Genomic DNA, 21,250 nt, shown 5'->3' on the forward strand with positions numbered 1-21,250 from the left:
TCAAGAGTCCCTCTGTAGAGTCAAGAGAGAAATGTATTTATGGGGGGGGTCATAAACCTTACCCACAGGCCAACGTCATGACACCGTGTTTCTTAACACCCACTCGCTTAACCCGGAAGCCAGCTGCACCAATGTGTCAGAGGAAACACTGTTTGATTGATGACCGAAGTCAGCCTGCAGGCGCCTGGCCTGCCACAAGGAGTCACTAAAGCGTGATGAGCAATGTAAAGCCCCCCGGCCAAACCCTCCCCTAGCCCGGACGACGCTGGGCCAATTGTGCGCCACCCTATGGGACTCCAGGTCATGGCTGGTAATGACATAGCCTGGGTTCGAACCTCAGGCTGTAGTGACGCCGCAACACTGCGATGCAGTGCCTTAGACCACTGTGCCACTTGGGAGGCCAAGAGACACATTTTAATACCATGTGTAGATGCAACGGCTACAATGTGGGCACAATCAGAATGTGGATAAGATCTGGACAAATGACTTATGTTAGAACTAGGTATAAGTGAGGCTATTGTCAGTCAGTTTCAACATATGTCAAAGCAGGTCACCACTGACACACTACCAACCCTGTAGATTTATCACTGTTTTTAAATGTCTTATTGTTTTTGTTTGCCTGATCAAGTCTTTAATCATTGATGGAGCCCAAATGGTTTGGCGGCACCGGCGTTCTCAGCATGAATGATTTAGATGAACGCTGTAGGAGCCGGGAGAGGAACCTGATGTCAACTTTAATTAGAATCGAGTTTGGTCCGCATTACCTTGACTTTGAAATCCCTGCATCCCACAGGGAAACAGGGAGACAGTGCCTGGTTTGAGAGGATGTGATTAGACTTGGTAATATCTTGGTGGCTAGCTGCTGCCTGTTGTACTTGGAGAGAATGGCAAACACTAGAGCAGTTTGTTTTACTCTACTCTAGGCTATGTACGGGGTCCGTGCTTAGTTTTCTTGCCAGTTGTCCACATAAACTACTGTACATTGCACATTCACCTAATGTAGTGGTGGCTGAAGTGGTGGTACACACTTATTAATTGACTCGATCTTGGTACAATCATTGACTTAATATCTGACACTACACATCATGACATTGAGTTTGACGGACTTACAAAATGTGAAAATGGGTTGGTGCAGGTGTTGAGCATGAGCACTGTCAGTGTCACCCAGTTGGAATATGTTTATATCTAGAATATCCCATGGTGATCCAGCACTGAGGTGTAATAACTGGAGACTGCATCCAAGATGTTCAACTATTGTTTTCAAGGTAATCTACTTACGCTCGTAGACATCGATTCATGGACCGTCTACATCCGGGTTGTATCCGGTTTATACCGACCAACATCACGTGCACTAGCGGACATGGAGCAGCACGAGTAGCGACGACATCATCACATCATCCAAAAACAAAGCAGACATTGGATGAATATAATTTGTTAATATCTTTGGCTGTGAGTGATGTGAAAAAAAATCTGCATTTGTGCACAAAGGTGGTGACTAAAGTGTCTTATTAGACATTTTCAAAACGGACTTTTCCATGTGGCTGTTTATGGAAATGGTCTTTCTGGGGCCGACATCAGTTAAACTGCAGTACCAAAGCAAAACTGTAGGATTAGTCAAAACTGTGCTTCTAGACCAGAACCCTGGCCCCTTGGGATCCAGCAGAGAAGGGGTCATATGGGTACCTCACTGTTGTCCCCTGATGCCTCACTTTTGTCCTGACAGAAAGTCAAGGTGGATCAACGTCAGTTGTCACGTATTTGTCACAGTTCTGCACCCAAATGTGAGCCATCAGGCCCCGCGGGAGCAGCCTGGAGTGTGTCTGATTTTATGGAGCTGGTGCTTCTTCAGAATCTCCTGCAGTTAGCTAACATTAAATTATCATTAGTGTCATAGTGTTTGGTAGTGTGATGGAGGATCTGTTTTACTGTCAAACAAACGACTTTAGTTAGAAACAGAATGTCATATTCTGGGTAAGAGGGAGAGGAGAGCTGAATGAGACAATTGGAAGCTGCGGTTGAGTAGCCATTGGTAGGATGAGCAGCCATGTTGGGAATCTATCCAGGCCAGGGCACCGGGGTTATCACCCCTGTTCTAGCCACAAGATTTTTAATGACCACTGAGTCAAGACCTCAGTTTCAACAGCTCCTTCACAGATAATTGAAGATGATAACTTTTCAGAGTGCTTCAATTTAGCCGATGATTCCCTCCATGAGGCACAATGCTGCATACCGTGGTTTCACCTTCAACTACTGTTCACCTCTGTCTCATTTATCTTTTTCACAGAATCCCAGTAGCCCAGTCCCACCAGCTTAATCGTTTCATCTGCAGCATGATTGTAAAGGGAGCCTTTAAAGGAAGCAGCACCTCCATTAAACAGTGGTTTAGTAATTAATTTGCTTTCTTAGGCTGTGTGCTTACACAGGTACTGTATGCACACTAGCAGTTCATCAATAGTTGTTCAGATTGGAATACACTTTAGAACAGATTTCAGAATACAGTTAGGATACAGTGCCTTTACTTGCATGTTACTTTCTGCTGTCACTAGCCTTGCCTGCCGCTGGTGCGATGTGATTTCAGTGTGTGTTTATACGCTGTGTTTGACCCACAAGCACAGATGGAGATTCCAGACAACATGTGCCAGAGAGCAACACTCAGAAAATCCCTTCAGGGTGTCTGGTGGTTTTACATCTGCCCGCTGACTGCTTGGTTCCTGGTGCTTTGCAATATAAAACTATTTTATATAATCTGCTTCATGCTCCATTGGGCATCCTTTGTTGAGCGGAAGACTTCAGAGTAAATCTGTTTTTTATTGACTGTCCTTATTCGTCAAGTTAATTTCTTCTTTTCAATGCGAGCAGAACACTTCAAAACCCCAGTCTGTTAGGGTAAAATTCCCAGAGTGCTGCAGTTCTGTAGCTACTGTTTTATGGATTCAACTGGTCTAGTAGGCTACCTAATACAAAAGATGCATTTACACGGGGGAAAGTAGGCCGGTACGGTCCATTATGGCGTCCCGGCAAAATAAATAATGGGGGTACGGTATACCGGTAAAACGTGAGTCTATCACAATAATTAACACAAAATGCCAATAAAACTATAGGCTATTAAACCATTATTTAACATTACCACAGTGGTGTAGTGGAGGGTAAACAATGCAGCTTACCCACATTTTTAGGGGGCTGGACAGTTTACCCCCCTTTTGCAGAAAAATACATTGAAAGTGTAGGGAGTGTCATTTATTTTACAACTACTTGGGCGGTAAGAAAATAAATCTACTTTCACCTCTGAATGTACAAATTAAACATTGGTATTCTGGTCATGTGTTTTCCTCTACTTACTTAACCCAGTTAGCAGGCTAGTTGATTGTGTTCGTTGTGATTTCTGACATCTGTGCACTGTGGAGGCAATTATTATCCAGATTTCATCACTTATGATAAGCTGATTTTGTTGATACTTCAAGCAGCCAATGCAAAATAGATATTTAATTACATAACACCATAGTTTAATTTAATATTTATGCACAAAGCAATGGTAGACTTTTAATATGTTGTTGAAGAATTTGACACACATACGGCATCTAAAGAAGTTTAAAAAAACAACGTAGGCCTACTGTGTTTTTTGGTGAACACTCAACCGTTTGATGGATAACTGAACTATAAAAGAGATGACCTAAGGAATTCAAGTACAAAAACGGTTTTGATAAAAGAAACATGTCTTGTTATTGGTCAAATGATTCCAATGTACAGTTGCATCCTCACATGATCTACACCTATAGGTTATTGTATGTTTAAGAAACACTAGACCTTTGGCTGTGGTCTGGAATCTGGAACACTTGGACAAGAACAGAACAGATCAGAGTTTGGAATCATTTACATCTCACCACCATCATACTGTAGACAATGTCCTTGTTCACATGAAGAGACTGAAACATGGTATATACAGAATCCTGAGGCCCCACGGCAAGTACTTCATCAAAGTAACCCAGAAATGTCTCTCTCTCTCTTTCGCCGAGTCTGTCTGAGCTTGCTGATACCAGAGAACGAAGAGCTGGGACAGTGGCGGCAGTAGATTCTCAGACGAATATCAGATACAGTTCAGATGTGCTGTACATCTAAATGCAGTGTTCCATCAAATTACAACATTGTGAAATCACTGGGTTCCCCATTGCTATGCTTCAGCTGCATCATTCCTCAGTGCTTTTGAGCAGCAGTTTCTTTGAGAATTCACACCTTTCTATACAGGGAAGTTCACACGTATAACTGTAAGGTAAGCTGAATGTCTGGGTCCTTGGATTGATCTGAAACAAACAAAAGGGAGAGCACTCAGATATTGCGATATAGTATATTGCAGTGCAGCTATAATAGTCTTGATTATTAGATGGTTTATGGTAAGATGGTATACATTAACAGCTCCATGGAAGATGGAACATGTCAAAGCTGACCTTTGCAGTTGGCCCATCTAAAGTTAGAGGTATCCTTTGCTTGCAGGTTGTTGGGTGTTCTAAAAAAGAAAAGACAGTTCTCATATTCTTGAGTCAATACCTTGTGCCTTTGTCTGTCAATATAAAACTCTATATTGGTCTGTTGGTGCAAATCTCCCGTGCCTGTACCTATCCCCCCTCCAATATAACTCTGATTCAAATTGTAATGAGAGATTATCTTACCCGGGTGGTTTTGATCTTGTTCCCAGCGTAACACATCCAGCCTGAGTTGTCAGGCAGCGTCTTGCACTCTTCATCCTCCAGGCAGGGCTCCATCTCGCACCACCACTTACCAATTACTATGGATGCTGCAGGCAACAAAACCATAAGGTGACCTGAGTATGTCTTACCCAGTGGAAACGGAGGCAATATGAGAGAGCAGTATATGACTTGAAGATGGATTGGTGACTAGCACTGAAGCAACCTTAGGTGTATTTACAGTGGCTTGCGAAGGTATCCACCCCCCTTTGGCATTTTTCCTATTTTATTGCCTTACAACCTGGAATTAACAAAATATTTTGGGGGGGGTTGTATCATTTGATTTACACAACATGCTTACCACTTTGAAGATGCAAAATATTTTTTCTTGTAAACAAAAAAACAAGACTAAAAAAATGAAAACTTGAGAGTGCATAACTATTTACCCCCGCAAAGTCAATACTTTGTAGAGCCACCTTTTGCAGCAATTACAGCGGCAAGTCTCTTGTGGTGTGTCTCTATAAGCTTGGCACATCTAGCTACTGGGACTTTTGCCCATTCTTCAAGGCAAAACTCCTCCAGCTCCTTCAAGTTGGATGGGTTCCGCTGGTGTACAGCATTCTTTAAGTCATATCACAGATTCTCAATTGGATTGAGGTCTGGGCTTTGACTAGGCCATTCCAAGACATTTAAATGTTTCCCCTTAAACCACTCAAGTGTTGCTTTAGCAGTATGCTTAGGGTCATTGTCCTGCTTGAAGGTGAACCTCCGTCCCAGTCTCAAATCTCTGGAAGAATGAAACAGGTTTCCCTCAAGAAGTTCCCTGTATTTAGCGCCATCCATCATTCTTTCAATTCTGACCAGTTTCCCAGTCCCTGCCGATGAAAAACATCCCCATAGCATGGGATGGTGTTCTCGGGGTGATGAGAGGTGTTGGGTTTGCGCCAGACATAACATTTTCCTTGATGGCCAAAAAGCTCAATTTTAGTCTCATCTGCACAGAGTACCTTTTTCCATATGTTTGGGGAGTCTCCCACATGCCTTTTGTCGAACACCAAACGTGTTTGCTTATTTTTGTCTTTAAGCATTGTTTTTTTTCTGTCCACTCTTCCGTAAAGCCCAGCTCTGTGGAGTGTACGGCTTAAAGTGGTCCTATGGACAGATACTCCAATCTCCGCTACGGAGCTTTGCAGCTCCTTCAGGGTTATCTTTGGTCTCTGTTGCCTCTCTGATTAATGCCCTCCATGCCTGGTCCGTGAGTTTTGGATGGTGGCCCTCTCTTGGCAGGTTTGTTATGGTGCCATATTCTTTCAATTTTTTAATAAAGGATTTAATGGTGCTCTGTGGGATGTTCAAAGTTTCTGATATTTTCTTATAACCCAAACCTGATCTGTACTTCTCCACAACTTTGTCCCTGACCTGTTTGGCGAGCTCCTTGGTCTTCATGGCGCAGCTTGCTTGGTGGTGCACCTTGCTTAGTTGTGTTGCAGACTCTGGGGCCTTTCAGAACAGGTGTATATATACTGAGATCATGTGTCAGATCATGTGACACTTAGATTGCATACAGGTGGACTTTATTTAACTAATTATGTGACTTTAGAAGGTAATTGGTTGCACCAGATCTTATTTAGGGGCTTCATAGCAAAGGGGGTGAATACATATGCACGCACCACTTTTCCGTTTCACCTTTTTTCATTTCACTTCACCAATTTGGACTATTTTGTGTATGTCCATTACATGAAATCCCCCAAAAATATATTTAAATTCAGGTTGTAAAGCAACAAAATAGGAAAAATGCCAAGGGGGATGAATACTTTTGCAAGGCACTGTAAAGCATTTCTTACATGCATTTCAAATCAAAGAGAAAGCCAGACGTCTAGACATGTTAATTGAACGAGGGGGCATAGCTGTAACTAATGCAGGACATATTCTTGCTCTGGAAAGAGAAAATTGCCTTAAATACAGGGTAAATGTCCAACACATCTTGGACGTCTGACAGAGAAAAATACCCTGTCAGTCCTGACAGACAAAAGAGACCTCAAATTCCCTCACTCTGTCTGTGTACTCTGCTCAGTAATTGTGGAAACATTTCCTAATGGTTAGAATCTAAAGAAGAATACAAGCAGGTGAGAAGTGATGCTTGCTCTCAGGGCCGGGCCCCAGGCATAAGCAACATAAGTGACCCCAAAAAATGTAAAACAGTGGTCAAAACATTAAGGACACCTTCCTAATATTGAGTTGTCCCCGTTTTGCTCTCGGAACAGACTCAATATGTTGGGGCATGGAGTCTACAAGGTGTCTAAAGCTTTCCACAGGAATGCTGGCCCATGTTGACTCCAAATGCTTCCCACAGTTGTGTCAAATTGGCTGGATGTCCCTTAGGTGGTGGACCATTCTTGATACACATGGGAAACTGTTGAGTGTGAAGAACCTGGGTAGAAACCTTAGATTTGTGTAGGGACTATATCTCGTGGAAGGATGAAATAGTATCCAAATAACGTTTTTAATGAAAATATGTCAATCATTATTTGAATATGTTGGTAACCTGTTGTATAAAAGTGATAATGCTCTTGAAGCTGGTGTTTGGAGGATATATTGGCACCGTTTACCAGCCCGACATGAAACAACACCCATGCCAATATATCCTCCAAAACCGGCTTCTCGGGCGTTATCACTTCACTATAGTAATTACGGCCGAATACCGACTGGGTGCTATTTTGTTAGTCACTTTCACTCAGAGATCATTAACATGGCATAAGTCATTGCAAAATGTGCAGAATTGCAGGAGATTAGCTTTAAAACTGCAAAAATGTAGCATCACCACATGGCAAAATGAGTATACAATTTTAGCATTTTCTCTCTGCCCCACAGCATAGGAAGAAATACAGTATATAGGCAGTAATACAGGCTACTACTGTCTTCTGTTGGATCTTTACTAGAGATGCTAAAATTGTGTCTCATCTGTCAAAAAGCCAATACATACAATTCATAAAGCAACAGTACATTTCCACAGTACAAAATTAGATAGTTGAGTATGACCACAACTTCAGTAAAAGTTTTGTCTGAGTGTTCTTGGCTGTCCTAGTCTAAGTGCTTTTCCACTTGGACCTGTTCCTTACGGTGAAGAGGGTCACCGTGGTTTGTTGCCAGGAGTCTGATCGAACAAAGTTTATAGTGCATCTATTAAACAACAACTCCTTAGGCGGCTCTGTCTTAGACCTGGCACGAATCAAAACAAGATGCATAATACACAAAGAACCATTGCAACTTCTCTAGGGAATGTACTGTATGCCATTGATGAATGCATATGTTCTATATACATTCTATACATTCTCTCAGGTTAATACTTCTGCAGTGAGCTAATCAAAAGAAAGGGATGGTGCATCTCTGTCTCTACTGGCCACCTGCTGTGAGAAATGCTATCCCAGATCTATTGGGAAGGCTGAAGCATCATATACAATCCAAGTTATATATTGTACTACTTTTATGCAACCCTGATAAAAAACATATTCAAGAACTGGTTCTATAAGCAGCATCTGTGTGTGCGAGTCCAATCAGTGATAGGGCACACACTTCCCTTGCACCTGCAATACCAATGGGAGTTGGGCTGCTAGTCATCCTCTACTCACCGTCAACACAGGAGGGTCTGTTCCTGGTGGTCCCTGCCACCTTCCCTGGTAGACAGGAACACTTGACCGTCTGGGACCGCTCCTCAATCTTGTTCTTATTACAACATCTGTGAGCCGCAATCACTTCACACGTTCCTCCTTCTAGGAAAAGATAAACAAAAGCAAACAAGTAAAAACTGTTCAAAATAACTTCTTAGGTTAATCAATGGCAAAGTTAGCACAATCAACAATGATTTATGTAGCTACTGTATGTTGGTAGGCCCGTTGTTGGCCTGTTAAATTCCTGTGTATGTTGTAGGCTTTTTCTCAATATCAACATCCTGTAGATGGTATCTCTTTATGCAAGATATCACAAGTGTATTACATGTGACAGCTATTAATATGTTTACCATAAACAAAAGTAATGTCTGTCGTGAGTTTTGTGCTTTGATTGAGTGAGGCCCCAGAGGTCCCTAGCTTGTGTGAGAGACTAGATAAATACATTATCAGGATGAGAAGGCCTCCAGGGGCCCTCCCTCCGTCTTAGTCTGAATAATGTCCCTTCGTGTAATTATCAGGAGGTTGGTTCACTTTGCCTACAGGACACCGTCCCCCGCCATCCCCCTCATCAGGCTGGCTGTCTTATTCTGCCTACGGAACATCTCCCTATCAGGATGCCCCACCTGCTGTCCTCAGCGGTCTGCCCCTACAACTAACACTAACAACACAACAAGTATGACCAATCCAATAATTAGGCCTGTCTGTCGACCAAAGACAAGGAAAGTTTATATGTGAATCAGGAGGAAAATATGAAATGTTTCCCATTTGGCGGAGTTTTTAGAGAGAAACGTATATGCCATTACGTTTTCAAAATGTGTTACGACTAGAGAATGTAATTGCAGAGCAGTAGTGGATATCACCTGCTGATGAAAGTAATACTATGGAACATATAACCCATGAGACTGGGTTGAATAATAATGCTATCACCTTACCTTGTGCAATATTCAAAGATTAGTCAAATACAGCCAAAGGACTTTTTCCCAACTGGATAGAAATGTAGATTTGTCTTCTAAGATATAAGATTTCAAGTGAGACCCATATTCTTAGTCAAAACCCAGATAGACATTTAAAAGAGTTTAAATTCAGGTTGGAGAGGAGTCGGTGTCAGCTTCATGCTATAATTCAGCGATCATGTTAAAGCCTGGAGAGATGATCTAACACGACCTCTCCTGAACCCTGGATGACCTCCTGACACCTGATTCAAAGGAGACAACACAGCCCATTCTCCTCTACTAATGACTGACTCACTCATTCCACCACCTCATCTCAATAGCAAGAGGATTTAGTTTAAACATTTTCAATACAACATGCAAAGAATTTTAGAGACTGCCAAATGTTACCATTATACGTTAGGGTTTAATTAGGATTTTTGATATACTTCACCCACACACTGCCTTTATGCATAACATTGTGTTTTTCAGAGTGTGCATTGTACATCACCCTGTCAGCTATCTGAAGTGTTGTTTGAGCCTAGCTTGACTGAGAAGTGACTGCAAATAACAGCAATAGAGATTGGAAGCTCCGTTGGAGACAGCCTAGAGGTTTAATTGGCAGAAATAATTGTAATAGAATAATTAAACAATGGTAATTGACTAAGTTTAATTGAATGGGATGAAATAAATTAAAGACCTTCGCTTTCCAAATCTCTCTGTCTGACCAGATTTCTCAATAATACCGTGTGGTTTCAGTGGGATTTTCGTGACTCAAGGCTGGTAGTTGAGAACAGCCTTTGGCAGGAGTTGAGGAGAGACATAAACTTTATCTCTGAACCTGTATGACAACGGGGCATGTTTGCACAATGATAATCCTGATTTTATTTAGAAGTGGAAGCAGTAGGCCATCAGCTAAAACAACAACAGCCCACAGGGGTTAGTTCTCTTTAATGCATCTTCTTAATTGCATAAGACAAGACCCAGATTAATCCTTTGATCTATTAAAAACCAGACTACTCAACAGAATCCACTTTGTTCGTTGCTTATGTTGCTTGTTGAGAGCAGCAGCAACGTGAACAGGAGAAGTTTGAGTCTGGATATACTCTATTTTTGGAAATCGTCACCTCTGAAGAATCCAATTTGTAAGTCGCTCTGGATAAGAGCGTCTGCTAAATGACTTAAATGTTAAATGTAAATGTAAGAATATATTAAAATCAAATAAAAATGCAAATAGGCTTGGTTATTTCCAGCTGGTAGGTGTATTCGGTGGCTTTAAACAAAAGTAATGTAAAACTGATGAGCGTTCTTTAAGCTCAGTCGGTGTGGCTCAGTTTGTGACTGCCACACTCTTAATGCTCCGAGACTCCATCTCTACGCACACACGCTGCATGCTCAGAGACCACATCTCTGCGTCATGAATATATCAGGGAGAGATGGAGAATAACATGGTTGGAGATGAATAGTGCCTCATCAGGTGACGGCTGCTGGAGCCATGCCAGGATATAATTGTTTTCTGTATTTCCATTCCCTCTTCCATTATCAATCACTGAGAACAAAGTCAGCTGCCCTAATGACAAATGGCTTCAGAACTTGTGTGTGCGTGTTTGTGTAGTTATGTGTCTCATGGAAGCTGTGATATTGTATAAAGGTTGGGTGGGATGGTGTGCTTTCTGAAAAGCACAAAATATCCCATCTCTCCCTGAAAAGCACATTATGTTAAGCAGGTCATGAGCCAGTTCCTGATCTCTTTCCTTATTGTTTCTCCCACTATTGTGTTAACTGGCAGAGAACAGGAATCCTGCTGAGACAGTCGTTCCAGGGGGTAGAGGGGTAATGCAGGCAGGAACAGGAGGGGCTCTGCTAGTAACGCACTATTTTAGTTGCCATACCATGCCATGTTTCTGCCAGTGCCATCTTCCTGTCTGTACAGTAATCTAAACATTGGGTTTGTCAGAACACAGGTGCCACACAACCTGCAACCCGATAGGTCTGGCCCACATTTATTTAGCTAGAGACATTGACCTTTTGAAAGCGCCTGCAAGTTTGCTGAGGTTATAAACTATTTGTCATTGCATTTTGAGGAAAGATAAGGTACTGTCATGATATTTGACAATGTACTTTCTGTGGCATTCAGGGGTTGTAACACTTCAAACCAGAGTAAATGGGGCTTGGGAGGCCTGGTTCGTGGGGGCTGCAGAGAAAGACATTTGTGTGAGCTCTTAATATTTTAGGAACCCAAGATTTGGACAGGTCACAACACCTGGAGTCCACAATAAATCAGTTTCTAAGGAGTGACAGAGGAGTAAATCAGTTTCTGAGGAGTAACAGATGAGTAAATCAGTTTCTGAGGAGTAACATAGGAGTAAATCAGTTTCTGAGGAGTAACAGAGGAGTAAATCAGTTTCTGAGGAGTAACAGAGGAGTAAATCAGTTTCTTTGGACTCTGGAAAGCGAAATGAAAGCCAGTAGAAATTAGGAATTAGGACTTATTACCCCTGCTATAGAGGTTCATACTGTAGTGTCAACCCATGCATGACAATTACACACAACATTGACATTCTACAATTGCGTGGATCTTAGATTCTCTGTGCCTAATGGATGTGAACAGGGGCCATATGGGACCAATAAATGGCTATTCACCAGTGATGAAGCTGCTATTGCTCAGACACAAATGTTCGCTACATCTCACTAGAAATGTCACTATATGCCGTGAGCAGGCCAAGACTTGCTGTCTACTGTAATAAACACATGTGAAGTAGTCTCCAGAGGATCTGACCGCATGTATTCTATCTCAATGGGTAGTGGGTACACTCTTTCCCTCTCCAGCAATCTGTGCTGTGTGTGTGTGTGTGTGTGTGTGTGTGTGTGTGTGTGTGTGTGTGTGTGTGTGTGTGTGTGTGTGTGTGTGTGTGTGTGTGTGTGTGTGTGTGTGTGTGTGTGTGTGTGTGTGTGTGTGTGTGTGTGTGTGTGTGTGTGTGTGTGTGTGTGTGTGTGTGTGTGTGTGTGTGTGTGTGTGTGTGTGTGTGTGTGTGTGTGTGTGCGTGTGTGTGTGTGCGTGTGTGCGTGTGTGCGCCGTGCTAGTCTAAAACGAAATATGAAACTGCAATTGAATGTACTGTGCTATCTTTGCTGTGTTTCACACTGCCATCCACTTGGAAAGCCTTAGACGCTCAATTTAGCAGGTAACATGGCTCTTTTCCGAGGTTCTGTGGATGCACACATACTACGTTGTGAATGGTTCTTTCCCATATACACACACATCTCCATGAGTTCTGGCAAACCATAGCCCATGTTTGGAATGGAAGTAGCCAGCCTCTCACCATTAAATAGAAGATTCGCTCAAGGTGACCTGTAATAGGCCGCGCTCACAGTTCATTCTCTGTGTCCATGCCAGCAGGCTACCACAGCCCTGTCACTGGCAGGAAATGAGACAACCAGATTAGAGAATGTCAAATTAATGCAGATGGAAGACAGTGAGGGTCACAAAACACAAGCCTGCATGGTGTCAAATTGAAAGACTAGGTTTTTCCACCCAGTAATGTCCTTGCAGGGCTGTTGTTATTCTGGTCTCAAATGCTTGGGAAAAACATGGAGAGAACTATTGCATGATAAATTGTGTGCCAATCATGACAAATTTGTTTCTGCAAAAAAGAAAAATGGATGATAACATGATATGATGCCAATCATAAGTTTGTCTTTTGCAATTCAAAAGACTAAATGACATCTAGATGAATCGTGTGAGTCATGGGAGAGAAAACAAAAATGGAATAGCTGAATGTTATGAACAATGTAAGATCAATGTTTTCTTTTCTCTCTTAGAGCAAATAACATGGCTTTGAAAAGCAATAAGAAGTCCTAATAACGCACTGATCAAGAAGGCTAAATCGGGATTCGACAGTCCCTTCTTGAGTGTGTGTGTGTGTGGTGTGTAAGTGCGTGTGTGTGTTTACTTTTACCCTCCCAGACCAGAAAGAATTACTCTCCCCCTCTGAATTGGATTTAGCAAAGTACTTTTTCACAGCATGCGCAATTTACACATGGCTGAAGAAAAATATAAATTGCTACTCAGAAAAAGTACGGCCCATGAGAAAATTAATATAAGCAAGGACATTTATGAAATATATGACTGGCAGCACTGTCACTTAACAGCAGTAGCATCTCCCTCCTCTTAGTAGTTATTTTGCATTTCAATAAAGTATTGTCCATTCTCAGAGGCCCGTTGCACCTGACCATATCTTTAACCCTCCTGTGTTAAAGATGCATGAAAACAGCATTGAACAGAGGAACCAGAGAAAGGGAGGAGAGGAACCAGAGAGAAAGGGAGGAGGGGAACCAGAGAGTGGAAGGGAGGAGAGGAACCAGAGAGAAAGGGAGGAGAGGAACCAGAGAGTGGAAGGGAGGAGAGGAACCAGAGAGTGGAAGGGAGGAGAGGAACCAGAGAGAGAAAGGGAGGAGAGGAACCAGGGAGAGAAAGGGAGGAGAGGAACCAGAGAGTGGAAGGGAGGAGAGGAACCAGAGAGAGAAAGGGAGGAGAGGAACCAGGGAGAGAAAGGGAGGAGAGGAACCAGAGAGAGAAAGGGAGGAGAGGAACCAGAGAGAGAAAGGGAGGAGAGGAACCAGAGAGAGAAAGGGAGGAGAGGAACCAGAGAGAGAAAGGGAGGAGAGGAACTAGGGAGAGAAAGGGAGGAGAGGAACCAGAGAGAGAAGGGGAGGAGAGGAACCAGAGAGAGAAAGGGAGGAGAGGAACCAGAGAGTGGAAGGGAGGAGAGGACCCAGAGAGTGGAAGGGAGGAGAGGAACCAGAGAGTGGAAGGGAGGAGAGGAACCAGAGAGTGGAAGGGAGGAAAGGAACCAGAGAGAGAAAGGGAGGAGAGGAACCAGGGAGAGGAAGGGAGGAGAGGAACCAGAGAGAGAAAGGGAGGAGAGGAACCAGAGAGAGAAAGGGAGGAGAGGAACCAGAGAGAGGAAGGGAGGAGAGGAACCAGAGAGAGAAAGGGAGGAGAGGAACCAGAGAGAGAAAGGGAGGAGGGGAAACAGAGAGAGGAATCCGAGAGGGAACGGTAGGAGAGGAACCGGAGAGAGAAAGGGTATGGGTTTTTCTATTTGCATCTGAGCCACATGTCTCCACAGCTGTCACACAGGGACGCAAAGGCTGCTGTAAAACTGGTGTTGATCAAGGGCATAAAATCATATTCTCAGTCTTGAGGAGGAGGATCCTTATGTGACAAAATGCCCATGGTGATTTCGTTTGGCTATGGATATACTATATGTGTTGTTGGGCGTGACAACTAACTACAGCAGCAATCATGCAATGAAACAAAAACGTTCCATTTGGTAAAAATTGGACAAAAAACATGGAACATGAGTCTCTATTCTTCTTTATTATTTTTTCCAAAAATGTAATGTCAATGCTTTGTCTGCCTATCTATACATCTTTCCCTAGCTCTCGCTGCCTTGTACGTTTCCAGGTATTTAATATCAGTATATAGCCTTCCCAGATGAAACACTTCCAGTCTGCATTAAAAAAAAGAAAAGAAAAAAAAAAAGAGGGAAGATGAAAGGTGGGCACTATTCAAAGAGTTGTCAGTGGAAAGCTGCTGAGCTTGTATCTGTAGCTACAATCTTAGAAGAAAAGGTTCCAAAAGGGTTCTTCGGCTGTCCCCCTTTTTGGTTGCAGGGAAATCCTTTTGGGTTCCATGTAGAACCCTCTATGGAAAGGGTTCTACATTGAACCCAAAAGAGTTCTTCAAAGAGTTCTCTTATGGGCACAGTCGAAGAACCATTTTAGGTTCTAGATATCACTTTTTTTGTTTGAGTGTAGGTCCTCTCCTCTCAGGGCTGGACGGACGGACGCTGCAGTAGTCTGGTGCAGGTACGAGTGTGTCTGGCTGCCCTGCAAATGCACTCTGCTGCAACATTTGCTCTGTGTAAATAATGTACAGCACAATAGAATGCTTAAATTACCTGTCATACAATAAGACATGTGCTCTCCTGGGTTGGGTAGTAATGATTTACCTAAGTTTCACAGGGTGACAGGGATGGTAATGGGAGTTGAAGGAAATGGTTAATTACTAATCCAATATGCTGGTGTTGTGCAGAGATGTCTTAGGTAATAATCACTTTCAATTATCTTTATTGTGCATTGAGAATAGACTAGATATGTGGGTGTTGGTGACGTATGCAGCCTATTGTATGAAAGTACAATAATTGCACTCTTTATGCTTGCTATTAGTATACCACTTGGTTACTGTGAAGGGACAGTACACCAGTCATCATCTCTATTAAAATTGTGTAGGTGTTTTCTTATCACATGTCCCATGTGAGAACAACACACACTACTCATGCTCTGCCCCAATTGATGCTCTCCAGCCTAACTCCATAACTCATCCTATGATAGGGTTCTCATTATTGCAACAGAGCAGTCATTTCTATCATACCACACCACTCTACCTCGGCATGCTGCATGCTTATCACCAACTCTGAACCTGCTGTAATTGGATCTGTGGTTTAAATATGCAAAGTGATTTGTGGCAAACCAAGGAGGTATTAGAGGCATAAGAAGCTGAAATCTGCAATAGAGCCTGATACTCACAGTATTAATTACCTTGCTTATTTATCATACCAACTCTCCCCCTTGGACCCAATTAGGAATTCAAGATGCTATTTTACTAGCTAATGAGGTTTAAGTCATGATAATGAATTGAATATCCCTGTCGAGCATTTGAAATAAGTAAGAATGAAGGGTAACAACTCAGTAAGGGATCATCCTGCAGAAATACTGTAGGTGTACCGGACATATAGTTTCCCTTATTGACAAGTCATTCATTTTTATGTAAGGGTTAGTGTTATTGGGCTCCCAAGTGGCGCAGTGGTCTAAGGCACTGCATTTCAGTGCGATACTGCAATACTACAGTTCCTGGTTCGAATCCAGGCTGAATCACATCCGGCTGTGATTGGGAGTCCCATAGGGCGGTGCACAATTGGCCCAGCGCCATCACTGTAAATTACAATTTGTCCTTAACTGACTTGCCTTGTATAAAAAAATATATATATATATATTTCTAGGGTTAGGGTTGAACCATGATGTGGACATGAAGCTAGGGTTAGGGTACAACATAACCTTCACTCCAAATCAAACCTACAACCTGATTTTGGACAATATTACCTTGAAGGATTCCTACTACCAAAGATTCTTATTTCCAAGGTCTATACAGCAAATGCTCCGGCAAACGAACAACCACTAAAAGAAACACAAGAAACCTGAAAACACCATCAAACCTGGAATTGAGTGAGTAATGTTAGTCTGAAGCTAGTTTTAAAGCCAAGAAGAAAAATAAATGACAATGATATATATTACTTTATGAGGACAGAATGCTAAGTTAAGGACAGCACAGATCTGACTGCAACTTCGATTAGCACTGAGGTGTGAAGTGAGAGGTGTCAAAGCTCTTGAGCCCAACAATGGCAGGAGAGTTTCAGAGCCTCTCCCACCCAAATGCAGAGGTCTTTGAAGCCCCCCCATCGGTGCAGAGGTCGTTACAATACAGTAACCCCTGGATTCATCTCTATTTTGAACTGATATGCAGCAATGACACTTCAATTGTAAATTACCTCAATAAGAAACAATATTGTTGCTTTGATCACATCAGAAGATATCCTCCTCGCAATCTCCAAAATACAACAGCCACAGGACAACTTTGTTTGGATGTCGTAAAGGACCATTTGCCGAAACTGAAGAGATATAGCCAACTAACAACCTCCTTTTCCATGTGGAAAAAAATGGTGGACAGAGACTTGATAGCTACGTTAGCTAGCTAGCTGGGATTTTCTACAAGGAATCTGCCTTCCGAAAAAGCTTCTCCCAAGTGGGTGTGACACCTACTCCCGTTGCCTGCTGCACTGCTGCTTGGATTCCACCTGGCGATCTGTTCACCGTCTACCCTGGCCTGTCTCCCCCTGTCTGGTACAGGTACCCCCACCCCTCTCCGTTCTTTTGGGGCGAGTGACTCTGAACTTACAATGGCTAGCCCCAAGTTGTTAAGGGCAGAGAAAGCTTGTTGGACACCAAGAAAGCTTTGTTGTAGAGTGTTTAAAAAACAATTTTAAGGATCCGTCCCTTTTTTCCAATTTTCACCTAAATGTCATATGTCATACCCAAATCTAACTGCCTGTAGCTCAGGACCTGAAGCAAGGATATGCATATTCTTGATACCATTTGAAAGGAAACACTTTGAAGTTTGTGGAAATGTTAAATTAATGTAGGATCATATAACACATTAGATCTAAAAAAGAGAATACAAAGAAAAATACATGCATTTTGAAAGAATTGTACCATAATCTTTGAAATGCAAGAGAAAGGCCATAATGTATTATGCCAAGTTCATAACTGTGCACTCTCCTCAAACAATAGCATGGTATTATTTTACTGTAATAGCTACTGTAAAATGGACAGTGCAGTTAGATTAACAAGAATTTCAGTTCCAATATCAGATAAGTCTATGTCCTGAAAAATGTTCTTGTTACTTACACCTCATGCTAATCACATTAGCCTACGTTAGCTCAACTGTCCCGCGTGGGACCCACCGATCCTGTAGAGGTTTTAACCTTGTCCGGAACACCTCCAAAACAAAGGTCATGTGGTTTGGAAAGAAGAATGTCCCTCTCCCAACCTGTGTTATTACTACCTCTGAGGGTTTAGAGCTTGAGGTAGTCACCTCATACAAGTACTTGGGAGTATGGCTAGATGGTACACTGTCCTTCTCTCAGCACATATCAATGCTGCAGGCTAAGGTTAAATCTAGACTTGGTTTCCTCTGTTGTTATCGCTCCTCTTTCACCCCAGCTGCCAAACTAACCCTGATTCAGATGACCATCCAACCCTTGCTAGATTATGGAGACATAATTTATAGATCGGCAGGTAAGGGTGCTCTCAAGCGGCTAGATGTCTTTACCATTCAGCCATCAGATTTGCCACCAATGTTCCTTATAGGACACATCACTGCACTCTATAATCCTCTGTAAACTGGTCATCTCTGTATACCCATCGCAAGACCCACTGGTTGATGCTTATTTATAAAACCCTCTTAGGCCTCACTCCCCCCTATCTGAGATATCTACTGCAGCCCTCATTCTCCACATACAACACCCGTTCTACCAGTCACATTCTGTTAAAGGTACCCAAAGCACACACATCCCTGGGTCGCTCCTCTTTTCAGTTCGCTGCAGCTAGCGCCTGGAGGGAGCTGCAAAAAACACTCACACTGGACAGTTTTATCTCCATCTCTTCATTCAAAGACTCAATTATGGACGCTCTTACTTACAGTTGTGGCTGCTTCATGTGATGTATTGTTGTCTCTACCTTCTTACCCTTTGTGCTGTTTTCTGTGCCCAATAATGTTTGTACCATGTTTTGTGCTGCTACCATGTTGTGCTGCTGCCATATTGTGTTGCTAACATGTTGTTGTCATGTTGTGTTGCTACCATGCTGTGTTGTCACGTGTTGCTACCATGCTATGTTGTTGTTTTAGGTCTCTCTTTATGTAGTGTTGTGGTGTCTCTCTTGTCGTGATGTGTGTTTTGTCCTATATATATTTTTTTTTAAATCTCAGCCCCCATCCCCGTAGGAGGCCTTTTTTGTAGGGTGCCATTGTAAAAAGGAATTTGTTCTTAATTGACTTGCCTAGTTAAATAAAAGTACAAATAAAAAAAGCGTAAGGGTTAGGGTTATGTCTAGGGTTAGGGTTTAACCGTGGTCTGGACATGAAGCTAGGGTTAGGATTAAGGTAAGGGTTAGGGTTATGTCTAGGGTTAGGGTTGAACCGTCGTCTGGACATGAAGCTAGGTTAGGGTTGGGGATTAGGGTTAAATAGCTTAACACCTTTTTTTGCAAGGGATAGGCAGGACAAGGACAAGGGCAATAAAATACACTGCAGATTTAAAGATACATAAGAAAATCCCAAATTCTGTATTTTTTTTATATTCCAAACAGAATCTGATTTTTGAGGAAGGCCTAAGGGTCCTGACTTCTCACTGAGATACACACCAGACAAACAACACTAAAATTGGAATACTGATTAGCGCTGCCCCCAGGTGGTGAGGGTAGGCAACAACACATCTGCCACGCTCACCCTCAACACAGGGGCTCCTCAGGGGTGCGTGCTTAGTCTCCTCCTATACTCTCGCCGCGCAGGACTCCAACACCGTCATTTAGTTTGCAGATGACACGACGGTGGTAGGCCTGATCACTGATGATGATGAGACAGCCTACAGGGAGGAGGTCAGAGACCTGGCAGTGTGGTGCCAGGACAAAAACCTCTCCCTCAACATCAGCAAGACAAAGGAGCTGATCGTGGACAACAGGAAATGGAGGGCCAAACACGCCCCCATCCACAACGACGGGGCTGTAGTGGAGCAGGTCGACAGCTTCAGATTCCTCGGTGTCCACATCACTCTGAAACTATCATGGTTCACACACATAAACACAGTCATGAAGAGGGCACAACAACGCCTCTTCCTCCTCAGGAGGCTGAAAAGATTTGGCATGGGCCCTCAGATCCTCAAAACATTTTACAGCTGCACCATTGAGAGCATGTTGACTGGCTGCACCACCACTTGGTATGGCAACTGTATGGCAACTGCTTGGCAACTGCAAGGCGCTACAGAGGGTAGTGCATACGGACCAGTACATCACTGGGGCCGAGCTCTATGCCAGGCGGTCAGTTGAAGGCCCTAAAAATTGTCAAAGACTCCAGCCATCCAAGTCATAGACTGTTCTCTCTGCTACCGCATGGCAAGCGGTACCGATGCCCCAAGTCTGGAACCAATAGGACCCTGAACAGCTTTTACCCCAAGCTGAAAGGCTGCTAAATAGTTAGTGAAATAGTTAACCAATAGCTACTCGAAATATCTGTGTTGACCCTTTTTTGACTCACGCACGCTGCTGTTACTGTTTATTATCTGTCCCATTGCCTAGTCACTTTATTACTACCTATATGTACATATCCACCTCAATTACCTCGCACACCTGCACATCGACTCTGTGCTGATACCCAGTGTGTATAGACAAATTATCGTTACTCATTTTGTATTTATTCCTTGTGCTATAATGTTTCTATTTATTATTTGTGTTATTATTTTTACATTTTTCTACTATTTCTAATTGTCTTTTCATTTTCTTTGGGAAGGGCCCATAAGTAAGTCTACACCTGTAGTTTACGAAGCATGTGACAAACATAATTTGATTTGATTTAGAGCTGATGCTGGTATAATGACAAATTAATGTTACTCAGAAACTCGCATCAACTGGTCAGGTGGTGTGAAAGGTATCACTGTTAATATGCCACTTTAGTAGCAGTTTATCAGATATTCAAATTAACATGGTGTACATGTAAATCATTCATACAGCATATCCTCCCTTACAAAAAAAAGTTTGCAGTTTTACATATAAAAATCGCATTTTCACATATGAAACCATAGTTCACATGTTAACATTAACACCACCTTTTCACATGTGAGGAGAATAACATGGTTTCACCTCACATTTGAATTGCAGTTTCACATGTGACATTTTTGGTTTCATATGTTAAAAACTTTCACATGAGATTCGGATATGCAGTTTCACATGTAAAAATGTTCACGTGAAAATCTAACTCACATGTGGAATTGCATTTTCACATCAGAAAAACATTCACATGTGAAAATCACATTTTATGTTTCAAGTGTAAGAATATTCCAAATGTGAAAATCCCACTTTCACATGTGGAATTGTGTTTTCACATGTGAAAATTACATTTGCCTTTTCACATGTAAAACAACTCCACATGTGAAAATATCACTTTCACATGTGGATATGCAAGTTCACGTGAAAATCAATCACATGTAAGGAAACCCGGTAACACTTTATTTGGATTGTCCATCTGTAGATGCTCTACTGACTATCAGTAACACTTCAACTTCACATCTACTTACCTAAC

General features: G+C 42.4%; 1 protein-coding gene across 2 annotated transcripts in view; it reads right to left on the reverse strand.

Moving 5' to 3' along the window:
* Positions 1-3,486: 3,486 nt before the first annotated feature.
* Positions 3,487-21,250, reverse strand: part of LOC139557460 (chemokine-like protein TAFA-1) — a 43,030-nt gene continuing 25,266 nt past the window's right edge. For both annotated transcript variants that reach the window (XM_071372279.1, XM_071372278.1), the window contains exons 3-6: positions 8,309-8,449; positions 4,665-4,789; positions 4,443-4,501; positions 3,487-4,298 (exon numbers count right to left, since the gene is read on the reverse strand). In XM_071372279.1, the coding sequence (XP_071228380.1) occupies positions 4,466-4,501; positions 4,665-4,789; positions 8,309-8,449 (302 nt within the window). In that variant the 3' untranslated portion in view covers positions 3,487-4,298; positions 4,443-4,465. The remainder of the gene's footprint in view (positions 4,299-4,442; positions 4,502-4,664; positions 4,790-8,308; positions 8,450-21,250) is intronic.

Source organism: Salvelinus alpinus, chromosome 28, assembly GCF_045679555.1.
Source record: "Salvelinus alpinus chromosome 28, SLU_Salpinus.1, whole genome shotgun sequence".
Taxonomy (NCBI): Eukaryota; Metazoa; Chordata; class Actinopteri; order Salmoniformes; family Salmonidae; genus Salvelinus; species Salvelinus alpinus.